The 16,092-nt window shown below is 41.3% G+C and overlaps 1 protein-coding gene across 4 annotated transcripts in view; it reads right to left on the bottom strand.

The window, feature by feature from the left end:
- Positions 1–1,088: 1,088 nt before the first annotated feature.
- Positions 1,089–16,092, bottom strand: part of DCX (doublecortin) — a 111,589-nt gene continuing 96,585 nt past the window's right edge. For all 4 annotated transcript variants that reach the window (XM_075132501.1, XM_075132502.1, XM_075132503.1 and 1 more), the window contains exon 7: positions 1,089–15,551. In XM_075132501.1, the coding sequence (XP_074988602.1) occupies positions 15,495–15,551 (57 nt within the window). In that variant the 3' untranslated portion in view covers positions 1,089–15,494. The remainder of the gene's footprint in view (positions 15,552–16,092) is intronic.

The raw sequence follows: 16,092 nt of genomic DNA, 5'->3' as shown, positions 1-16,092 counted from the left end.
CCTTCAGTTTACGCACGTTCAAATGCATGCTGCTCTACTAGGGCTTTTCTTCTCCTGGTTTCATTATGGGAATCACAGATTTTTAACTGGGTCTTTCATTGAAAACAATAATGTACTGTATGCTCTGTTTTTAGTTTGTCCATGCACAGCCTGTTAATGGCTAATGGATGCCAATAATCAGCCAAGTGATGAAATGTGTGGATAGCCCCTGCATTGCTTGCTAATGGGACCTGGATGGAGAGGGTTGAGTTTGTTGGCTCTCTCTGGTTTATGGTAAGGCAATTACAGGGAAAAGGATAAAGGCCTCCTTCTGAGCATATTGAAAAGAATTTGAGCTCTTCATGGAGGAAAATTCAAGTTTCAGCATCCAATGATAAAGGCCAGGCAGAGTCAATGCATTCAGCTTTAATTTTGCAGATCTGACCAGAAAATAAACAGGAAAATAGCTTGCACTGTATAACTGAATGAGAAGGATTATACCCTATTAACATTTCTAAGGGCTTACAGTTAAGAGTGTCATTGACTTCACTGTGGTCCCACTAATGTAGTTGTGAGAGAAGAACTTGGACCTTATTTGCTGCAGGTGAAAGTCAGCCCCATGCTACCACAAACCCTAGAAACCACTCACCTCCCACTAAACCCCTCAACACAGGGCTAAAGTGAGACTTAGGTGGTGCACAGGCCTTATGCTGGCAGCTGCCCAGGCGAGATTTCAATCCAGGAGTCAAGTTTAGTACAGTTTTGAGCCTGGTGCAACCCTTTGACGTCAGTGGGGTTATTTGAGTTGTTAATCAGTGCAGAACTAATCCCTACCTTTAGTGCAGCACAAATAAAGAGCTGGCCCCACAGTCCCAATGATAGGTCCTTTCCAGACTACTATCTGCACGTCACTTTTTCCATCACGTGTATATGGATCTTTTTATGATTTCACGACTGTCAAGATCCCTTTCCCATCTCATTTTCCTTTCATGCAAATACAACTGGGATGAATTTGGGCAAGACTGGGAACAGCTAAAACTACTCAGACCTGTTTTCAACATATTTATCAGGCCGAATAAAAAAGAAGCAACAGGTTTTATCAGCCTAAATATTGAAACCAAATTTTATTTTTGAAAGTGACATTACACACATCTTGCAAATGTACATTTAGATGAGAAAAGAATGAGTAACAAATATTGAGAGCAAAGCTATAAAGTGGACAGGTTCTCTGCTGCATGGCATTGCATTACAAGTGTTATCAGATCTGGGATGATTATTACAAGTAGTAAAAACAGTTCACAACACCTCACAAATATGGAAATTTGGGCTAGAACGTTAAGTCTTCTAACAAAAGGAAATACTGCTAAGAGAGAAGAGGCATGAGGGATAGACACACAGATCTAGGATGGATAGGATTTTTTGGGGGGGTTGTTCATGTCTGTTTCCTTTGTTTCTTACAAACCCCATCTTTGTAAGTGGCCCCATATTTTCCAAACTTTTAATGTTGTATGTCCTCTGTTGCAAATGGAGGCACAACTACCAAAGAAACCCTGTAAATTGAAATCAGAGTCTGGGCATGTGGAAGAGGAGGAGGTGTTTTCAGAACCCCTAACACAATTTCATCCCCCGACCTTCCACTGAATATTCAGTAAAATCAAACTCTGCAAATCCAGACCTATGGGACTACATCCATTAAAAACAGACACGTATGGGGCATAATAATTTGCAAATACATCACATGCCGAACGCCTCTGTTGAAATGGGTAAATAAGATCACATCTTTTACTAATTACGTGATCTTGTGAATATTTAACTAATTGTACAGTTCAATCAAAGACAATATGTGACTGATCTTTATCTGTTTTTCTTTAAAGTCCAGTGTCTATTCAGAGTGCCAAAGGCATTGTTCTTTGATACGTAACACATTCTCAGGAGAACCTGCTGACAACTGCTTCTCAAACTTTGTTGTATATTATTTTACTTATGCCCAAATCTGTAACTTACAACCATGAGAGAGTGAGAGACAGAGAGAAAGACAGAAAGAGAGAACCTTCTTTTCAGAGGTAAAGGAAGAGTTAATTAAGAAATGAGATGTACAATACCATGCATTTACTCTCAAAAGCTTGTTCACTAGCAACCTAGCACTTCTAATACTACGACCACGAATTTACATCTGTTAGCTAAGTAATCAAGTTCTACCTAAAGCTATGGAGCAGAAGTTTTTTTTTTCTTTTTCTTTTTTTACCCTTTAAAACATCAATAAAAATGTTTTCTGTACAAGTTGAATGGCACAAAAGGTGGTAAAAATGCTAAGTAACTCACCACAAATGGAGAATGTAGAATTAGTTCAAAACATGCATGTACCGTGTACAGATAAGCAAGGAATCATTGGCATAAAGCTGCAATATATTACAAGATGATACAATTGAGACATTTTGGCATAGCCTCTTGCTTGTTCATATCCCTCACAGGCAACTTTAAATTAAATTTCATTTTAAAAGGAAATTCAGGATATAGCCCCAAGCAGTAAGTTAACAATGGGTAATGCTATTTGTCTGAAGAAAAAAAATCCCCCCCCCCCCCCAAAAAAAAAAAAAAAGCATGACAAGTCAACTTAATGCTGCGTGCAATACTGGTGCTGGCTTATGAAAAGTTCTTGCCAAAATGAAATGTTATATGGATCTGTTACAGGAAAATAAAAAAATCCATTAAATTAACAATGCTTTGTACAACATGTCATTAGTTAAATACATCACTATTTAAACAAAACAAAAAGAAGTTTACCAGTCTAGCAAAATACAGCTCAACCCCTACAACCGTCTTGTCCTCAAAGGTTATGTACAGAGAGTTTAAAGCATGCCAGCTAAACTTTAAACTCAGCCCCTTCTTTCCCCTCCCCACCCCCCCACAACTGAATGGCAACAGAAAATACATTATGGCCTCTTGGTTATATTATATTGCAGCTTTGTTATTAATGATGAAATGATACAAAACCAATAAATGACGTAAGACAGTAATCAACGATCAGGTTCCAATTCAGCTGCACACTTCCGGTAGCACAATTTACTTCTCAACAGCATTGCAGCCTGCCGAAGCACTGCAAAGTTCAGGGTAAAGAATGAAGGCAAGACCCGTTCTTCAGAGACCAGTGGCATGAAGAACCTGGAGTTTACTTGATGAGATTGGCTTATTGTAGCTTGTGACTAAGAAAATAGGCAAATGCTAGTAATAACAAAGACATCCAGCTGGTACTCTTTTCTTGTGCTTCTCGGCTATACAGTGTTATAAGATGCGGGGCACCAAGAAGTGAAAAGCATGTCTTTGACTTCCAAATTATATCATTATTTCACAGAATAGAAGGAGATTCAACTAGACAGGTTTCCTCTTCCGAAGAGGCATCTGTACCAGCAGTGCCACAGTGAGAAATTTGCTTGGATCACATGTAGTTTAAATGACAAGAGAACTAACAACAATTTACACGTCAGAATCCGGCATGTACTGTAATTACTCATCGGCTTTCTTGTTCTTACATTCAATACTTCTGCTTCATGTTATCTATAGACACCAATTGATTACCAGTGCAATTACTTCCCTAGACATTCTTCTTTTCAAACGGACACATTATTAGACTTTACACTAAATCTGAAGGAGTTTCCATAGCAAAGAAAAGAAAAAGAACCTGTTAAAGATGTACTGCTTTGCAAGTACCCCAGAGACATTACTGGGCGCATAACATGTGAGGGAGGCTGAAATCCCGCGATATTTAGACTGCCACCTGCAGTATCAAGTGGAATATTGACCCATCATGACTGCTGTCCTACAGTTAGTGACAGAGGCAGGAAAGCAGCTACGGTGGAATTTTACAAACAAGACATGGCTGTAAATTTTTCAGAGGGAACCTATGTAGGCCTAGAACTTGGCCTCAGACTTGAAATTTTGATCTGAATCTGGACTTCCTCAATGTTCAGAGGTACCCGGATGGAAGATTTCAGTTTGGCCTATGATAGAGATAGGAGTCATCTCTTTAGTTTGGCTCTGGATATGGACGTCCCTGAAACATAAGGATTTTCAGGACCAGCTTCAGGTCCCTCTCTACCTATTGCTGCCAGCGTATCCAGTTACGACTTCATGTGCCAAATGAACCACCCTGCTCTTATCATCATCATGGCAAATCCCAAAGGGACACAGCCTTCTTGCAGACTGAGCACTACCCAGACTGAGTCTTGCTACCTGGTCGGGGATCCAGCTCTGGGATATCTGAAATGTTTAAACAACTCTTTGAAGGAAGACAATAACCTTTGACTGCATACAGCTAAAGGAATGATTGGCTGCAAATAGAGATGGACCAACCAATTTGGATAAAATCAGAACCAGCCTCGAGTTTACCCCACAACTTAAAATGAAACAAACCTGAACTCTCTTTCTTATGTTCAAAAACATCTGGTAAAAAGAAAGCACCTTTTCTTTTTTTAAAAAACAAACCAACAAACCCATAAACCTCCATTCTTCTTGGCTGCAGCTAGGACTGGGAATAGAAACTCTGAGAGAGAGACGATTTCCCATCCTGCAAACCCTGTGGGCCCTGAACTCCTGTCAATGGTGGACCAGATTCAGCTTTCTTTAGAACCCGAAAACTCATGAGGGGGCCTGATTTTCTGAGATTCCTAGCCTCACGTTCAGATGGATGCTTAACCGAATGGAACCATTTCAGCTGCCTCATCACTAGCCACAATAAAACCAACAAAGAACATGTAAGATACAGGTATTACAGATCCATACCGGGAGAGAGACTATTGTCTATCTGGAATTTCCAACATGAATTCTGCTACAATAATCCTGGAAATTGACCCCGCAATTAAATATTCACAACAGGGATTGTTTACAGCAACCAGTCTTTGAATCATAAGACCAACGGACTCAGCTCCATTTACTTTAATGGAGTTTTTATCCCTTTGTGCCAGCAGAGAATCTACTCTGTTGGGTTTCATACAGTCAAGTGTTATACTGTGTCCTTACTGTAGAATCTCCTCCACAAAATCCTGCAATCTTTGTTTAAAAAAACCAACAACCCTCCCACTGAAATCCAGGGGAGTTTTACCTGAGTAAGTAACTGGACCTGGATGTGAGGGTTAAATTCACTAATGTTGTAACTCTACTGAAGTTAACTGAGTTACACCAGCCGCAAATTTGGTCCTATGTGCAGATCGTTCCTTCTAGCCGTGCTTTCTCCTGAATGTATTAGGTGCAGTAGCGGTAACTCCAGGTGTTTTGATACGGCAGAGATGAATGCTGAGGAAGATAGACATTTAAAAGTGATATCAGTACGCCAAAGAATATCTGGTACACAACACATTTTGAAACTCACTTTTGTTTACATTTCTTCTTCTTTTTTAAGCCAAGAAACTACAAACAGGCCTGGCCAATATGGACACCTGTGTGACTGAAAGGCTCTGCCCCTTTCTTCCCAACACAACAAAGAGGCAACAGCTGGAAACTCAACAACGAGACAGCAATCCCACCAGAAGCTTCACAAAAGGGAACTCCCACTTTATAGGGGCCCGACTGGAATGCCTTGGGACAGCTAGACTAGCACCTGACTCCACAAGTGGTGCCATTGGAGCCAATGGGATTACTAAGGGAGTAAAGTGCCTCTACGCAAGAGAAAGGGAAAGAGAAACTGGCCCTAAAATAATGAAATTGTAACTGATAAAACAATTTGCTACCACATAAGACAACCCCTCCCCAGATAAATCACTGCAGGAAAATTAGCATCAATACTGACGTTCCTGGGACAGATTGAATGCAGGAAGCCAGGGGCAAGATTATACCATCCCAAGCTCACAGAGGACTGCCTTGCTCCTCTAGCGGCCCTATCGAAATTAATGAGACTCTTTATGGAGTAAGGCACTGCTCAGTGTGAATAAGCATTGCAGAATCTGACTCTATATTAATTCACATTTCCTGGTGAAAGGGGTCAGTGCAGGTGAGCTGAACTGTTTGCATGTTTGGCCTGTGACTCAGTGAACAAGACCAACAGCAGGTCAAAGACCTCAGCAGTTCTGTTCTGTGCAGCTTTACAAGATAATAAAACTAGATTCTCTTCCCTCAGGAGGATGCGGTGGCTCTTTCTTGACTAGAGTGGCCTGCCCTGCCTCTGTTTTGCCATAGTTTGCTGGGTTCCATGGGGAAGGATCTGACATGCCCTCATTACCCTTTTTTGCATCTCTTGCAATTTCCTTCTACAAAGCACTCAGCCTGTCCTTTCGGGAACCAGGCAGTGCTGCTGCATTTCTATTTCTAGTCCAATGCAGAGGGATAAAAATAAAAATAAAACAAAACCACAGGCTTGGCTGTCACTCGACAAAGGGTTGCAGTTTCCCCCCTCTTTCAAGGATGTTGCAGACTTTCATGTGGCAGCGGAAAAGAGGGATGGGGGAGGAAAGGAATTTCAAATCAAGTTCTTCTGCCCACAGCCAAGTATGACCTTATTTCTGTGATGGGGAGCGGGACACTAATTGTCACCACGGGTAGGCTGCAATCCAGTTTAGGCATTGGTCTAACAACTCACAGCCATGGACCCCCTGCTGGCTTTCAGCCCAGAGCCAAGCTGTACATCCTCGGCTACCCAAGGCTTTCCCTTCTGTTTATTATTCTTGGTTTCTCCACCCTCTTTATTTATATTTCTGCATGTGTCAAAGACTGACATTTCCACCACTCTGTCTCATGCATTCCTTTCCATTTGATTTGGTATTATGATGAAGTTCCCACTCATATCCCACTGCTCAGTAAACACTTCCTAACAAATACTCCCTGCTGGCCCCCTCAGAAATGAGTCTCCTTTCTTTGTTTCCCAGGACATTGACCATCACTGCATCTTTCTCTAATGCTGCCAACTTTCTTTTTCAGTTGTCAGACTCTAATTGCTACAAAGTGTTAATTCCCTTTAGGAATCCTCCTGCCGCAACTGTTCCACTGCAAACTGTCAAACCTGGGGTAGTTTTAAAACTGGCTGCAGAATTTTGAGTTCCCGTTCACTGTGCAAGGGAGTGGGAGCAGGAATGGGTAAGCCCTGCTAAAGATGTTAAGAGAAAAGATGAAAGACAAGCCTTTCCCAGGAAGAGACTTAGCAATAAACGGCTCCCAAACCAGTAACACTTCAACAACCAGCCCACTGTCTGCTTGGCGTAAGGCTCTTGAAATCACCAGAGTTACAGAGATGAAGCTTGCTCCTTGTTTACAAATGCAGGGCCCAAATTTTGGTTAGTAGCACAAATGGGCCCCAAACAGGCACACATGCACATTGCAAACATTGGTTAGCATGTGATTATCTTCTGGCCAGAAGCAGCAGCCCCACACAGCCCAGAAGCAGGAGTTTGGGACCTGGCTGTGGGTTTGGGCCATTGCCCTACGTGACACCATGAAATGATGTTCTGGGGTTTCTGTTGGATTTACTGGACTCTCCAAGAGTTTCGATAGAGCCAGAAGTGATGTGGACAATTTCCACCCCATTCTCCCTTGCCAGAATTGGGTCCACACAAGTCACCGTTCATGAGCGGGAAAGCGTAGTCTAGTGCAGGGATGGCCAACCTGAGCCTGAGAAGGAGCCAGAATTTACCAATGTACATTGCCAAAGAGCTACAGTAACACGTCAGCAGCCCCCATCAGCTTTCCTCAACCCCTGCTCCCAGCACCTCCCACCCACCAGCAGCCCCGCCAATCAGCGCCTCCCCCTCCCTCCCTGCACCTCCCGATCAGCTGTTTTGTGGCGTGCAGGAGGCTCTGGGGGGGAGGTGCAAGGAGTAAGGGCACGGCAGACTCAGGGGAGGGAGCAAGAATGGGTGGAGTGGGGCAGGGTCTGTGGCAGAGCCAGGGGTTGAGCAGTGAGCACCCCCTGGCATGCTGGAAAGTTGGCACCTGTAGCTCCAGCCCCGGAGTCAGTGCCTTTACAAGGAGCCACATATTAGCTTCTGAAGAGCTGCATGTGGCTTCAGAGCTACAGGTTGGCCACCCCAGTCTAGTGTCATTATTCCTTTATCTTTCTTTGTCTGTTATTCAGTCTCCCTTGCTTATGACAATCTCCTGTCTTGAGCTCCTTGCTGTGGTTGAAGACCCAGCATGAGCCACCCTCCTAAATACTGAGATTCCACCTGCACTGACTTCTCTTCAGCTACACAGTAGTGCACATTCCCAGGATAAGCCTTGTGTGGGCAGATGCTCTCTCCAAAGCTTCCCCACATAGCCCAGTGATGAAAGAAGAATGTTTCACAGAACTCAAGCTGTATATAGACCAGATGAGTCAAAGCTTCCCAGCTACCCAGTCCAAACTGAGCAAGCACAACAAAGGTCCTAGGACTTGCCAATACTTAAGCAGATAGGCAGAGACAGGTGGGCTAAGGAAAGGAGCAATCCCTGAACAGTTCCTACAATACTGGCAATATAAATGAAGCATCAATATAGTTGATGATCTGCTGTTAAAAGGACAGAGGCTCATCAGACCAGAAGATCAAAGAGAGGAAAGGCTTGGAAAGATCCGTTAAGATCAAAAAGACGTAATAAAGTGCAGCGCAAGAGCACATCAAACAGTCCAGTGTTCAGGACAGTCAAAATGGACTTGGTGGAAAGCTTTGTAATTTGTGCAAAAGAAGCACAGTGTTGATTAGAGCAGAGAGCTGAGAGAAAGACAAAGGCAGCCGATAAACACCGACCTACGTAACTTAAAAAACACCACCACTAGAGTAGCGGTAGCTTCCCATTCACAATATGTGACAGAGGCTAATCTGCCAGCAAACTCATCCACACACGGGGTTAACAGATTAAAAACTATGTTCACGTGATAATGAGTTCTTGAAACTTTTGCCAAGGATCATGGACTGTGGGTTCACTCCAGTGCAGTTTGCGGACTTCATTACATAATAAATAAAAATAATCCCTAGTTCTTCAACAGCCCTTTTCATCATGCAGAAACTGAGGCTCAAGAGGAGAAGTGACTTGCCTCAGGTCACCCAGCAGGCCCATGGAAAAGCTGGGAATAGAACCCAAATCTGCTGAATTCCAGTCCAGTGCTCTATCCACTAGGCTAAGAATATGGGCTTGAGTCTCACTTACCTTAAGGTCACCTTACACCATGCTGGCAGTGCAAAAGGGCTTCACAATGGGTACAAGCATAATCTACTGTCACTCTGAGGCTCTTCCTCACTACCAGAACAGTGTAAAGTGGTCTTACTTTAAATAAGAACCAGGCCCTGTGACCTTAACCAAACAACGAACGGTCCTCATTTCCTGCCCCAAATGGGGACTCTGAAAGAGCAGTTGTTACAAGAAAAGCTCTAAGGAAAAAAGGCTCAAGAACCACATTAGGGTCTCTTAGCACATACAGCTACACCATTAGCATATGGCGTTTTGCCAGCACAACTCCTGATGGATCAGAAGATGAAGATTTCTTTACCAGAGCCATCAATCAAATTCTGAATGGCCAGATCTTAAAGTGTTCAGAGAAAAAGGCAGAGTTATAGGAATCCCACAACCAGCTTTACAACTGAAGACACATGCTACAAGATATACCAGAGCCAAGGCCAGAAGAAAAGTGGGAGTGGGAGGCGGTGGGGAGCAAGAAGACCCAACAACAGGATCCATGACTGGAGCAGCAAGAACCCTCCAATCCTACCTAATACACGCCCAGCAGGCTGCCTTCAGAGAAACACGATTCAGCTTCATCTCATTCCTGAGCCACCACTGAGAAGGCCTCCCCAAATCCATGGACATGCTGTGAGAGTGCATCAGTGCCACCAGACAGAATGAATCTGTGATAAACTATACCATCATTTTCACAATGTGCTACCCCAGACCCAGCTGAATAAATACGAAGCAGAATAATCATCTCAGCAGACTCCAGATTCAGGTAGCATACCTTGGCTGCCAGTTCACACTTACACCTTATTGGGCTTTTCAATATTAGCAAGTGTTTCTGAAATACAAAGAGATGTGCTGGAAGGCACTTAATGAGTTAATCAAGTTGGTCTCACTACACACAGACTTAGTGCTAGCTGTATCATTTCTAGGTTACCACTAATAAATCATGTGCCCCACTGCAAACGCACCTGGCTCTTTGTATTGTCTTAAATCTTAACGTATACCTAGTGGTGAAAAGTTCTGTGTCTCATTTGCAAACACTTTGAGCCATCTAGCTCCCAAATACAGATGACATCATGGAGCTTGAAAAGCAGCTTCCAGTCAGCTTTAATATTGGATCTGCAACCAGAAAAATAACTTTAATATTCATCACTTTCAAAACGTGTAAAATCACCATTAAAAGAAACAAACTAGTTTGTTCCCTCTTACCTACATTTGATAGTTAATACATGGGGAGACTACACCATGTGCAGTTTCAGATTACTCTGTGGCTATACTATATTTCCATGTATTTCACTTACCAATTTTTTATTTCCTTATTTATTTTCTGTAAGGGTGGATCCTGCTCCTATTCAAGTTAATGGCATCACTTCCATTGACTTCAGTGGGTGAAGGATAGATATAAGGACCCTATCATGCTCCCACTGAAGTAAATGTCAAAACTCTTATTGACTTAACAGAAGAAAGACTGAACTTTAAGCGTCATATTGTACCCTTGAATAGAGAACCTGACTTCCACTGATGTCTGTCAATGGAGTTGCACGTAAGCAAGGATATTGTAAGGCCCAAAAAGAGCAATGTCAGGAGCTACCATGTGATGTAGCAGGATGTCATTTCTAAGGTCAAAGACAACAAGGAGCAGCCACCAAAGCATCATGTAAAAGGTCCTATATTTTATAATATTAAAGGAGAACATACTTTTTACACCACTTTTTCCATATTAAAAATAACTTATTTGTAACATTGCTTGGTTGTGCACCAATATCTTTATGTTTCCCTCTCCCTTTTTCCCATTCAAAAATTGTAAGACTGAAACAGCCGGTGTGTGTTTGTGAGAGACAGACAGATCACAGTGAAAGAGTGATGTGGCAGCTGAGCGAAACTAATTTTTCTGATCTCACCGGGGGTAACACAGTTAGAGCTCCTAGCTCTGGAAAAGGCCATGCTTAATTTACAGATGTTAGAAACGCAGACACTTTTAGGACAGAAGGAAGTCTGACATCCCATCACAAACAATGTGCCAAATTAAAACCAAATCACTGAAATCTTTAAAGTCTACCTTAGGGACTTCATGTACGTAAATTGGAGATTAGATTAGCTGCTCTGGCGGTAGAGCTGGTGTAGCTCCACAATTCACACGAGCAGAGGGGCTGGTCCATACACTTTAGGATCCCGATATTAACAAAAAGTTTCAGAAGGATCTATAATTTAATGCAATACTCTGTGGGCCTGATCTTCTACAAACAAAACTGCCACTGACATTGCTCTAATTCCTCCTTAATGTGGATATGCCTTTAAATATGCATACATACTGCTTAATATATATAGACACTGCAATAGACCAGGCACAGTGTAAATTACAGATAGAGCGATGTAATACACAATGCTTACCATTCCTTCATGTATAGTTTTTAAACAATGAGGTCATAGTGACTCAGTCTCAGATAACACTTAAAACAGCCTCAGATGGGAAATCAGACAGCACTTTTATAATAGAATATGGCAAATCCTTATATCCTGAGGAGTTTTGTGTGTTTGTAAAAGAAGAACAAAATTAGCAGTGAACTCGGAAGTTTATCATGGCATTACTATGGTCTGATCCAAGTAACTCAATTTGACTGGAATTGCTGCAGTAGTATGCTACAAGTAATTCATAATTCATCGCAATTCAGAACAGCATTAAGCATGTGCTTAAGTCCCACTGAAGTAAATGGGATTTAAGCACATGCTTATAAATAAGCACATGCATACATGCTTTCCTGAATCAGGGCCATCCATATACTGAAATTACTATAGTATGCTGTCTCTGATTCTTTTCTTTTTATATTCCAGGGATCCTGGAAGAAGCCTAGCACCGTATGGATGCTATTCCACATGCATTTCTGTACAAGTTCTCATGCAATATCAGCATTCATACAGTCTACCTATGTGTTACCTCTGAAATGCTCACTGATCTCTACCTGGAAAAATGCATTTTAAACCTGGGAGTCTGATCTCTTACCCTGTTTTACATGTGGCTTTTGCTCAGCTGAATGGCTATCATTTTCCCTCTGAAGAAAATGCTTTCTTCTATTAGGCCTCTGTAAATTCCCTTTCTGAGGCAGTGTGTGCTCAAAAATGATCATCAGGCTCAGTCCTGCAGAACCCTTCCTCATGTGAGTAGTCCTTGAGCATGCAAAACTCCTCCCATGAGTGCATATTTGCAGGATCAAGTTCTTAGACATGTCACTTTAAGTGCAATTCACGAAGAATGCCTGTAACAGTTCTTTAGCAAGTTCCACTGGCAGACTAGCAGGGGGTTTTTTGTTGGTTTTTAAAAAAATTATTATCTAAGCACTGTTCGTGGCAGATGGAGAACTATCTACTTCTGCTTTAGCTACCCATATAGTGGGTTGCCCAAAGTTCCATTCAGTTTTTGGGTTCCTGCTTTGTCTCATGCAAACTGATTTTGACAGATCCTGGAGAAAAGAAACTGAGTTTTCCGATGCATCTTTAAGCACTGTACTGTACTGCTGTCAGTAATATGACTCATATCTGCTTTTGGATATGAGACTTGGATTCCCCACGGAGCTATTGATAAATCTTCTGAACTGCTATAAGGAAGTCCCAGATTTATTTTTTGGTGCTAATCTCTTGCCTCCTAGACTGACAAGGACTGGGAGATGAGTGGCAAGACACTCAGACCATGGATGGGGTGGGAGCATCTTGTGTCACTCAAGTGACCACTCCTCTGTCTCATTAAGAAGCATCATTGTGGCTGGAGAACTGCTCAGTCATCTTTAACAGGTAGGATGATAGCTACCATTCAGTGCAGAGCCTTTACAAAGACCCTGGGAAAAAACTGGTGGTGGGGATCTTCAAGATTTCAAACAGAGAAGATAAGAGGAAGTCAGTTTCTATTGTGCCAAAGGTAAATTTGACTTCTCAGTGTAACACAGGCTGTAGTCAGTAGTATTGTTGGCATAAATAATTTGTTCTATTATGCCCTTATACTTAAAGAGCCATATTTTCAAGAATGGTCTCTAAAATAGCATCCACACGATCATACACCCAACCATCAGCCCCTAAAATAACTAGGTTTGTTTCCACAAATAGTAAAACCTCGCAGTTTGCACCTTCCGTCAGTGGGTCTGAAAGCACTTTACAAACATTAATGGACATCTGGCCTCACAAGTCGCTGTCAAATAGAGCAGTTATTATCTTCATTTTACAGATAAATATATTGAGGCACCAAGAAACTAAGAGACCTGCTCCAGTTCATACACCAAATCTGGCAGAGCCAAGAGCTGAACTAAGATCATCTGACAACACTCCTGTGCTTCGTTCACAAAACTGTCCTTCCCCAACAAGGCGCTTTAACCAGGAAGGAACATGAACCTTCATCCATCTGAATTGAAGTCAAATACCTTAATACAAGAGGTCAAATGGGCACTTAACCCCAAAGTGGTCAGAGGCTTACACATTAAAATTAAGTTTTTCGTGGGAACAAATGATTTCTCACAAAAAATTGTGGGTGCAAATAATTGTGGGCTCAAGACTGTAGGTGCAAATTTGGTGCAAAATAACTCAAATCGCTGGGTAACTCCAATGTTTGTTTTGGATCATCTCACACGCAGCTCTTTTTTTTCTCTAAACACCTTGCATTATACACATCATCATATGAACCTAAAAGATGCAGCCAATACAGAGTGTTAATGGTAGCAATGGAAAAAACAAAAAATATGGAATGGCATCCCGGCACAAATGAAGGAACAAAATGATGTCATCCTATTGCCAAGCATTCATGTAGCATCCAATATCACAACTTCATAATTCATTCTAATGACAAGGGATTGCAAGGACATAAAATAATCTGCATATCTGCTGAAACAAAGTAAAAGTAAAAGCAAAAACAACAACAACAAAAGGTTTGTTTGCATGTACTGTACCCAGGTAAAGTTTTGTAGTCGTCAGAGTCACTGAAAGAACTAACCTATGCCAGTAAAGCCTAAGCATAGTAAAAACCACCAGCATTTTGTAAATACATGAACTTTGCATCCTGCAAGAGTCATTAGTAATTAATAAAAGTGAAAGTTTTCTCTAAATTCCATACCAGTTTATTTCACCCCCAATATGAGTTTCTTAAAATACTGTCTTTGAATAGCACAAAGTTCCATTTGTAATATAAGTAAGAGCATCTGGCCATAGTTAGGGATATTGAATTGTATAAACCAAAAATGCAAGTTTAAACATTACAAAAAAACTATCAAAACATTCATTATTTTGAATTGACTTCTCTTCTGTTTGGCAGTGATGACATGATTTCTAAATACAGTTATTACTGTTTTGCAATTGGCTTTTTTTTGTAAATTTTTCTGAATGTGTTTTTTAAACAAAAGAAAATTACCAGCTTTTATAAAAAAGGAGCTTGAATACTTACTCCCAAAACACAGATACAAGATTTTTTGTTTTTTTTTTATAAAAAGTGTATTGGTTTCTTGCTACAAAAAGCGACCTAAAGGTGTCAGACCTGAAAACAAATTCTCACAGTGTTTTCAGTGTTGGCTGTTTACAAGGCAATAATTATAAGCAGAGATAGAGAGATACCATATGGCAGGTATAATAACTTGATATCAGCCAGCATTATCTTTGGGCTACAGGAGAAATCTGGTTCACCACTCAGCTGACATGTATATATATCTTGCTTATTTATTAGAAAATGACCCAATACAGAAATTTATAATGTAATCACTGTGCTATAAAAACTTTACTTAGCGTCTTACGCAGCATTTCTGAATCTTGTCCAAACGCCTTTGTTTCACATTCTGCTGGCATCTTAAGCATCTTTTACCAGAGCAACAAGCCATCTCTCTGCCCACCGTTCAGCAACAGAAATTGGTGATAGACAGCATGCAGGTGCTAAAGCCAGGGATGCAAAATTAGAAGCAGATCTGCTTTCAAAGAGCTGCTCGCATTCATCAGCATTTTGAAAAGGTGGAGATTAGTATTTGTTTTCTTTTAGCTTTAGAATTGATCAGTGAAAGATTTAGTTATGTACTTCTAGTGGGAACTGTCAACTTTTCTGCAGTCAATAGGAAACTCAAGAAGTTAGAGCAGAAGAAAAAAATTGAAGTAAAGGGGAAATGCATGAGATCATTGGTGTCAGATTGCTGGCAATGCCCATTTTGCATCCCTATAAAATTACTCAGAAGGATGGTATCACTCTATCCCTAATAGTTGATAGGTGTCAATTTGTGGCACGGAGGATAAATCATAGGAAAAAAATGACATATAACTTTGTGTCCTTTGATTTGAAAGTACCAGTCACCTATCTGCTTCTTTTGGCAGAAGTACTGTACTGTATCTTAAACATAGCTTGTACTACAGACAATTAGCATTGTGTTCCTTTACATGGAATCTCCAAGGGAATCAGAGTCATCCAAGGACAGAGGCAGGTACAAGTCCTGTAAGAAGAAAGAAGAAAGTGTTAACTCCCACAATCAGTTTCCAACTTCATCTTATAGTAAGGAGACAGCTCCATGATTCAATTCAGTGGAGTACCACTTCCTGTGCACAAAGCTGAAGTCTTCTTCATGGGACTCCAAATGGACAAACCTATTGTCTAAGGAGTTCAGGACTGAAACCATGGCAGTTTACATGCATGGTGGAGCAGGAAGATCTCAGTCACAAAAGGCAGTGGTAATTTGAGAAGAACCTTTTAGCCCCTTCTCACTCAGTGTCAATCTGTGCTAGATTTTGCATGAATCAACAGAATCTTTTGCCATACAGGTCAGCTTGCACTTAGGTCCAGAATAAAGAGTCTTACCTTTATTTGACAGCTGCCCCTATGCAACTTCTCTAGAGAGCTGAGAGGGATATTACATGCTCTAACACATGTTCTTTATTTCAAGCCCATCATAATTATACATTAATAATTAGATGGCTTTAAAAATGAGTCCAGGCTACCACAGTTGGCTCTGGCTCTGGCTCTGAACTCCAAAGTTC

Source organism: Caretta caretta, chromosome 9, assembly GCF_965140235.1.
Source record: "Caretta caretta isolate rCarCar2 chromosome 9, rCarCar1.hap1, whole genome shotgun sequence".
Lineage (NCBI taxonomy): Eukaryota > Metazoa > Chordata > Testudines > Cheloniidae > Caretta > Caretta caretta.
The sequence above is the reverse complement of the archived record's forward strand: the minus strand, read 5'-3'. Positions and strand labels throughout refer to the sequence as shown.